Source organism: Rhizophagus irregularis, chromosome 22 (assembly GCF_026210795.1).
Source record: "Rhizophagus irregularis chromosome 22, complete sequence".
Taxonomy (NCBI): Eukaryota; Fungi; Glomeromycota; class Glomeromycetes; order Glomerales; family Glomeraceae; genus Rhizophagus; species Rhizophagus irregularis.
The window spans coordinates 2519488-2528468 of record NC_089450.1 but is presented as its reverse complement, the minus strand read 5'-3'; the positions used below and the strand labels follow the sequence as shown (position 1 = coordinate 2528468).

The 8981-nt window shown below is 26.9% G+C and overlaps 3 protein-coding genes across 3 annotated transcripts; 1 reads left to right on the top strand and 2 right to left on the bottom strand.

Annotated features, from left to right (window-relative positions):
• Positions 1–419, bottom strand: OCT59_014752 (uncharacterized protein; the record flags this gene model as incomplete). The annotated part of the gene is made up of 2 exons (XM_025323697.1): positions 1–278; positions 356–419. The coding sequence occupies 2 exons, from the start codon at positions 417–419 to the stop codon at positions 1–3; spliced, it is 342 nt and encodes a 113-aa protein (XP_025190000.1).
• A 1718-nt stretch (positions 420–2137) lies between these two features.
• OCT59_014751 (uncharacterized protein) lies at positions 2138–3177 on the bottom strand (the record flags this gene model as incomplete). Its single annotated transcript, XM_066150217.1, has 4 exons — positions 2138–2197; positions 2274–2308; positions 2655–2676; positions 3028–3177. The coding sequence occupies 4 exons, from the start codon at positions 3175–3177 to the stop codon at positions 2138–2140; spliced, it is 267 nt and encodes an 88-aa protein (XP_066002405.1).
• Positions 3178–7126: 3949 nt separating this feature from the next.
• Positions 7127–8981, top strand: OCT59_014750 (uncharacterized protein). Its single transcript, XM_025323698.2, has 2 exons — positions 7127–8310; positions 8421–8981. The coding sequence occupies exons 1-2, from the start codon at positions 7694–7696 to the stop codon at positions 8686–8688; spliced, it is 885 nt and encodes a 294-aa protein (XP_025190003.1). The 5' UTR covers positions 7127–7693; the 3' UTR covers positions 8689–8981.

Below are 8981 nucleotides of genomic sequence, written 5' to 3'. Positions count from 1 at the left end.
TCAACAAGGGTATACGTTCCATTTTAAAGAATTTCCATGATAGTGCCAACAGTAATCCTGAGTATTATTGATCGGTCCGCGTTCTTTAAGTTGTTGTTGGGTGCCTAAAACGTCAAAAGAAAGGTAATACTGCGGATAATTATTAGGTACATTCAAATGGTAGCCTTTATGAGCAGATGCCGTTTGCTCATCAATTACGCCGCCATCTCTTCGTTTGAGGGCAGTAGATATAGACACTGTGCCTCTAACCAACTTGTTTTGAATCCATATTAAATAGCCTGTATAAACAATATATTAGATCTAATCAATGTGTTAAATATTGAGAGAATACTATTATAATTATTCAAAAACTTACCTTCAGTGAGCGATAGAAAAGCTAGACTAAAGATGATTGAAATTATTAAGGCGAAAAACTTCATGGTTAATATAAATGATACAGAGTATAGTTTGTGGATCTGGTAAAAATTCTCTTACTTCTTGCTAGTAAATGTTTATGTTTTTAATTATTCTGGATTCTATCCAAGGTTTATTCTTTGGTGTATTTATTAGAAATTTATGGCTTATCCTCAAACGTTGTTTTGCCATATATTAATGAAAACTTTACAAAAAAGGCGTCCTTTTTATTTGCCCATTCCTTGTGAATTAACTATTTGGATGCCATACTAAATTATTCATGGAATAATTTTTTATACATAATTGTCTTTATGCCAAGAACTGTATCACACACGCTATATGATTTCCGCAACTCCTATAATAATAAAAACTTTAGTCACATTAACAATTAAATGTCAAGTTTCTGAAGATTATCCATTTATTTCAAAAGGGGGATTATCTACTTGTATAATCGTCAAAAATCTCTGTCCGGCAGTCTGGGGCTCACTAACAATTACTTTACCGAAAACTCTTCTCCTATGGTCAAAGAAAATTGAATACATTTTTTTTTGTCCATCACAGCTGAAATAATAATGGATGAGATAATAAAAACATTTAAGGCTATAAACATACAGGTGCCACCGCCGTTATAACGACATCTCATTATAACGGCATATTATTGCATAACGACATACCATTTTTTGGATTGGATCCCTTTGATGTTGTTATATAAACAAGGTATCCGGACTTTTCGCCATTTCACCACCACCGACCCAGTAAATAGTTTTTGTATATATTTGTACCAAAAAACTATTTACTGGTCGAAGGGACATTTCGCCGAAACCCATTTCACCGAATTCCATTTCGCCATTGGTTATTTTATTGTTTTTTATTTTATTGTTTTTATACTAAATACATAAAGAAATGTTTTCTAGAAAAATTTTTGAATTAGCTGATTTTTATTAAATTTATCTCGTTGTTTATTATATTAATAGTCTTTTTTTTACTTGCTTTTTCGGGAAGTAATGTTTTCAGGAAAATAAAGATATTTATTTATTTCTTAACAATTAATATCAGTAACTTTAATGTTAAAGTGATAGTATCGCTACCATTTTCGGCGAAATGTCCATTTGGCGAAATGGAATTCAGCGAAATAGAAGATTCGATGAAATGGATTCGATAAAATGCTCTTTCGGCGAAACGTCCTTTCGGTGAAATATCCCTTCGGTGAAATGGCTTCGACTAAATGAGTTTTGGTGAAATGGATTTCGGCGAAATGTATCGTAACCGTTATATAGTAAAATATAATAAATCACATAAATCACATTATAATGACAGTTAGAAAAAATTTACTAATGGCCCGAAGAGTGTCGTTATAACGGGCGGCAGTTGTATTAATAATTATTAAATAAGTACAATATTAGTAAAAGAATAATTTGTTTTTATTTTATACGAAATGTATAAGAATATATTTATTTTTTTACTTGATTTTATTATAATAACTAAAAGGTATTGTATATATCAATAAGTCCCGTTATAACATAAGCGCAATCCTGACAAATCGCACTCATTATTCCGACACTTATTATCTTTTTTTAATTTTATTAAACATGATTATAAAATATACTAGGAGACAGAGACTGTTGATTAAAAAGATATTAATTACATCATAGAATCAAAGGTAATACAAATATAAAACTATAAACTAAGTCATCTTAGAGAACCCAAAGATAACTTCGCTCTGGTGGAAAGAAAAAGAAAGGTACTATAAAAACGACAAAGGAGTATTTGAAATACTAGTATCCCATCCTGAAGAATTAGTTGACTAAAGAAAAAGAGAAAACCAAAACTAAATAAATTTCATAAAAGAAGCAGTTTAAAATAAATGAAGATCTACCCACCAAAATTTGTGACAAAAGAGATTTGAAGAAGCCGTCTAAAAAAAAGAAAAGAAAAGAAAGGAAAAAAAGGATTTTTTTTTTTTGCAAAAGAAGAATGAAAGATATTAAAATTTTTGAAATAAATTTTTCTTATGAAAAGAGAAAAAATAAATCAAAGATGAAAATAAAGTGATTTCAAAATCAATTCCCAAACATGGAGGATCGGCAAAATTAAAAAACTATTATAATAAAAAAATGCATATCCGCCGATTTGCGGAATTTGCCGATCATCAATTATGTGGCGCAGTACCGATTAAAATCGATCAAAACGTAAGAAAAAATGTTAAAAATATATAAAAAAAAAACCTTTAAGACCTCTCCCAAAGTATTTACCTCTTTAACCCGAAACCAGTAGAAGGAGTTTCTAGAAAAAAGAGAAAAAAATATTATAAAGTTAGTTTATTAAAAAAAAAAGAAAAACTTTACAAAAATCCAGAATATTTAATGATTTAACGAAAAAAATTAACTGAAAAATAATTAATAATAAATATCAAATAGATTATAATTAAACAACTAATCAATACATAATTTAATTTCGCTAAATCATCGTTATTAATATTTAGAGTTATTTCTTTATTGAAAGATTTTTTTGAATAATTTTGCTTTCTAAATAAATTTTTTTTATAAACTATAAAAAAAAAAAATAAAAAAACAGTTCCAAGTTGTGTCTAATGTAAAATAATTACTAATATACTTGCAAAAATTCTCAACTTACTTGATGTAAAAACTGGTTGAAAAGTTGATGGGGAGTTGATGGGGAGTTTAATAGGGAGTTTACGAAAGAAAAAATTTTTTTTAACGCAACTTTTTGTTGAAGTAATTTCTTGATATCTGTCATATGATCATGTAGTACAAGTGTGATCATTTTTGCAGAACTTAATTTACCTAATTTTTATTAAATTATTGTCAAATTCCTTAATTTAGACGAATTTTGTTAATTCCGCAGATCGGCGGATATGGATCATCAAATTTACCAAAAAAATAATTAAAAAGAAAATTTGATAAAAGCACCAAATTCTCCTATCACGTTTAGAAAGTATATGATTCTTTTTCTTATGATCAAAGAATTATTTCTGTTTAAAAAATGTTTGTCATTAAAAAGAGATTTAAATTATATCAGATATGGTATCCGGACTTATCCGGACTTTTCACCGAAATGACGTTTCGCTGAAAAATTATTTATTCCATTTGGTTATTTTATTGTTTTTATACTAAATAGATAAAGAAATGTTTTCTAGAAAATTTTAAATTTCAGGAAAATAAAGTTATTTATTTTTTTTTTAACAATTAATATCAGTTACTTGAATATTAAAGTGATAATATCCTGAAAAAAACAAAAATCTCTAAAAATAACTTAATTTTTATTTTTATCGCTGCCATTTTCGGCGGAATTCGGAGAAATGGACGATTCGGTGAAATGGATTCCCTATAAAAACGACATGTTTTAAATTCGGTTTATATTTGTGTTCAAGTGTAAAAAACGTCTGAAAAAGCACCATTTTGTCCAATTTATGTCTCATGATAAAAAAAAACAAAATGGTGCTTTTTTGGGCATCTATTACACATGAGCACAAATTAACACATTTCACTTTCGGCGAAACGTCCTTTCGGCGAAACGTCCCTTAGGTGAAACATCCCTTCGGCAAAATGGCTTCGGTGAAATGGATTTCAGTGAAATGTACCGCAATCAAATTAGGTTAATTAGGTTACAAAATTATGGATTATGTAATAATTTTTACATTGTTAGTTAGCGCTGATATAAAATAACTTATTAATACTGTATTAATTTTATGAAAAATATTGATAAAAAAAATTATTTTTTATTGAAAGTATATCTTAAATTAAAATATATATATAAACAAGAATAATACTGTAAAATTAAAAACAAATTTTATCTACTTAATTTTGCATAGATATTTTGGATTTACCTGGCGATCATCAAGAATCCTGTTATAACAGCTCAGGATATTAAAAAATATTATACTGTATCTTTATATACAAAAATTTAACATTTTTATTTAATAAAACAAAAAACTGAAATTCATTATTAAAATTAATAAATATTAATAAAAATATTAATTTTTTAAAATTTTACATACTTGATATTAATAGAAATAATAATCGTTACAAATTATTACGTCTAAAAAAAACGTAAAATTAAAAAAAAAATTAAGTGTTGAACTTTCGAGATTATGATTTGTCAGGATTGTGAGCATTGTGACTTGTGAGCGTTAGACTTGTGTTATAACGGGATTCTGATCGTCAGGATTTTGAACGGCTCCCAGATATTTTGTACAATAATATTCAGTTATTATTACTAAGATATTGCCTCACATGGGACTATATTACTACTATATTCCACTTAGCTTCTCATCGCTCAATAACTCTGTATTTAAAATGAATTTTTCTTTTTCTTCTCGGATATGTAGCACCCTGCGTTGAATTTCCATAATAACTTATTGATCTTCATTGACTTTATTTTATTACGCTATTAATTCGACACTTAAGGAGAATTGAATAAATTATTATTATTAGAATTTAGATTATATTGATATTTCATTATTATCATTTCTTGTTTATAGTTTTTTTTTGTCCAGATAATTTCGTATTTGGCCAATCTGGCGCTGGAAACAATTGGGCTAAAGGATACTATACTGAAGGTGCTGAACTGGTTGATTCTATCCTAGATGTTCTTCGTAAAGAAGCGGAATCAACTGATTGCCTTCTTGCAATTTGTGTTATTTGTACTCTATTTTAAATGAGGAGTACTTACTTGAGATTTTTATTGAAAAAAAAAAATATTATTAAAATAAAAAATCGGTAGTCCAATTAATACGGCGTAATAATGGTTGTATTTTGTCTTTACTATTAATTTAGTTTTTCTCATTATGTTTTAATTATTAGAAAAAGAAAAAAAATAAAACTAAAAAAGAACAGATCATTAAAGTCTATTTATAGTTAATGAAACTAAGCCACAACTATTAATTCATAATAACATTAATTAATGTTAATTATTAGTGGTCTAAGCCACATTCTTCATTTTTAAAATATATTGTCTTTAATTAACTTTTTATTTTAAATGACAAATAAAAATATTCAGTTGTTAATATGTAATAAAGTACATAATATAATATATTTATTAGTTAATTAGGATATAATAAAACTTTTACAATTATATAATGAAAATTTACAATTTATTCTAATGCATATAGAATCTACCCACATAATTTTTGATATAGAAATCATATGTGGATCGATCTATGCAACACTTAAAATAAATACACCCTCCATTATGATATTTAAACTGCTATATATTAAATTTGAATGATTTAATGATTATTAGCGCAAATGTTAATTCCCCGCAGTATTTAGCAATATATTATTTTATGATAAACATAGTTACGCCATTATGATCGAAATTCGGGCACACGACGTCTTTGCGCCTTACCTGTTTTTGCGATTTATTGGTTTAAATTATTTAAAATTAATAAATCAATCATTTTAGAAAAATACCCTTCGTAATGAACGACAATATTTTATTTTACCTACAACATGCAGTTAAATGCACTTGGCAACAAATAACTAACGGTGCTTCTTATCAGTAACCGTGTCCAACGACACTTTATTTAATAATAGTACTAGGTCACATGAATGTTATACTAAATCAGCATTCGGCAAAATTTAACGCCGATAACATTGCCAATGTTCATGTGAAACGCCTGGATCACTTTTCTTGGAAAAATTGTAAGATGAAAGAATTCTTCCGATGAAACTGAACACAAATTGTGAATTCACGGAAAATTAAATCTATATCTCTAGATGTTAAAATGCAGTACATACCAACATGAATAATTTTTTTGTATTTAAATATAAATATTCATTTAATCTAGTACAACACCTCCCAAACAAGAAATGAAAATTAATTTTGTATAAATTTCAAACTAGAATTAATGCGGGTTCATTGAACAATCAGTATTGATGATTTGTTTGTTGTTCAAACTTATTCAATAGGAATGTAGATCTTTTATGTACGATTTGAACAATCAAAATTAAAACTAACCATTGTATTTTGACAATAACAAATAAATATCTTTGTAGCAACACGAATTACATATGTCAAGTGTGATTTACTAATGAGTTTTAAAAATAAAACAGAATTTTTGATAAACAGTTCGAATGAATAGTTTGTAATTAAATAGATAAATTTTTTTTTTTTTAAACGATTGGAGCCATGGCTTCGAGCCTTCGACCAATATTTTTTCGCAGAACATTTGCATTATCCTCTGCTTAAAATTTACGCAAATTTGTGGCTGAAATTAATTCTGGCGCCATGTACCGTAAGAATTAATGCAATGTCTTTATTGTATTTTGTCCTAGCTATTTTTAGAAAATTTTCTTTGTGCATTTTTTTGCGCCGTAAAATGTTTGTTTGTTCTTTTGATAATCCTAAATCGGAATGTTTTTTTTTTACCTTAGAAAAAATATGTTAATGGTTAACAAGGTAGATAGATATAAACTTTTTTTTTTGATGATACAGCTTATGCAATTTTAACGCCACATGGGAAACTAAAGAAAAATAAAAATTCTTTGTTTACATTGCAACAGATGTTATCACAATATGACCAAATGCGTCATTTTAACTTTAAAAAAAAAAAAATTAAAATAAAGAAAACCGATTTAATTGGTGCTAATTCGTACAAAATATCACCTTCGATAAGTACAGTTTTATTATAATTAAAAATTTTTTCTGGAAAGGAATTGATACACAACGCAGAGCTAAAGCCTAGTACAGTATACGCCAAAAAAAATCGGGCATAGAAAAAGAAAAACTCTTTCTCATTCGAATAATTAATGCATGATTCTATGTAATATATTATAACATTAAACTTTTTTTTCTTTTAATATGAATCTCGTCTCACGTCTTACGACATCAAATCCCCACAAAAATTGAAAACATTATCAAAGTAATTTTTCTACGAATCGTAATAAGCATTTAAAATTGTTGCACTATGTACTTACTATTCGGGGATTATTGAAATTGATTAAAAATAGTAATCACAAAAGATTTTTTTGAAAAAAGGCGCGATTAAAAATATATTAGCATTGGAAAACAAATTCCGAAGGGTATGACTTTCTTTCATTAATATCTTGCCAAACATTTATGATAAATTTCCTCAAATCATTGTTTCTGTATCACAATGCTTTTGTAAAATTGGTAGACAAAATAAAAAGAAAAATTATAAAAACTCAATATTTTCTTTTCGAAAAAAAAAAAATTATTCTCTCATCATCATAGATAAAAATATTAAATCACTATTCCTTACTAGTACTTAACCCTTTATTACCAGTAGAAATTTTTCATTATACCATTTTTAATCCAAATGCAATACATTGGTGATGAAATTAAGATAAATATTTTCAAATATGTCAATTATCCTCTCAATTTAGCATTAACTTGTCGTAACTGGTCAGTTTTTATCAAAAACCCATATGCTAAATCTGAATGGTTGATTGTAAATTACGGGAAAGAACATTCATTATTTTATGCAATAAACTTAGGCCCCACTTTTATTGATATAGCTGTATGCCAAACTTTAATTGCAAGAGATATTATAGTATTTACAAGATATTTTACTCAAAGATTGATTCAACTCAAAATAGAATATAACGATAATATTAATCAAATTGGTGCTGATAGATTGTCATATGTGAGCAATTTACCAGTATCCGTATTCATCTATTTATTTAACGAAGGATACAAACAATTATCTACCAAAAATTTAACATCTAAATGCAATGATATTCACGCTATTCCTCGAAGTCTTCACGTAATAAACAATTCCCTAGGAAGAAACAATCTAAAATATATCGAAAATTTAATTTTAAATAAACGATCCACCCTGTTTCTTCGTAGACCCAAAGTATCTCTTCCGGATTTAAATAGTAATCCCAAACAACTCAAGGATGGTTATCCTTTGCGACAAGAAAGTTTTTCAAGGTAATATTATAAAAGTCACAACTTATATATAATTAACATTCCCTTTTTCTTTGCCTTAATAACTTTTCTTTACTTACAATAATATATTTATATAAAATAAAATAATATAGGCAATATATCCAAACAAGACCTGTAACTGTCTTTACTCTTTTCACTAATAACTTTGGGTCACCTATTGCACAACTTTCAAGAAGCATTAATCAAAGAAGGCATAATCAACTTAGAAGACGACGAATCATAAATAGAAGCTACCAAAGATATCGACGCAATGCATCAATAAATAATGAAGATACATTGAATCGAATTGCAAACCTTCCTCGACAAATTACAAATGATCCATTGATACAACAATTCTTCAATGGTTCTTCGTTCATTTAAAAAAAACTTCTCAAACAAACGAAGAATTACTTGTTATTTCATAATAATTATGGTTGTAGTATTTGATATACTAAAAATTATTAAACTTTAATTTAGATAAAAAATGAAAGAGAAATAAATATCAAAAAAAAATTTATATTTCGTAATTTATACGCAATAATTACTAGCTACAGTACATATGTAAAATGTGTAAAGTGAACAATCGATTTTTTTAAAAAATTTTTAGATAGAATGAAAGGGACATATGTAAAAAATAGCAATTTATAAAAGAATTTTTTTTTTTTGTATTGTTC

Coding starts and splice junctions, on each gene's coding strand:
- OCT59_014750 (XM_025323698.2), top strand. CDS start 7,694: ATGCAATACATTGGTGATGAAATTAAGATAAATATTTTCAAATATGTC. Junction 8,311..8,420: donor CGACAAGAAAGTTTTTCAAG/GTAATATTATAA, acceptor AAAATAATATAG/GCAATATATCCAAACAAGAC.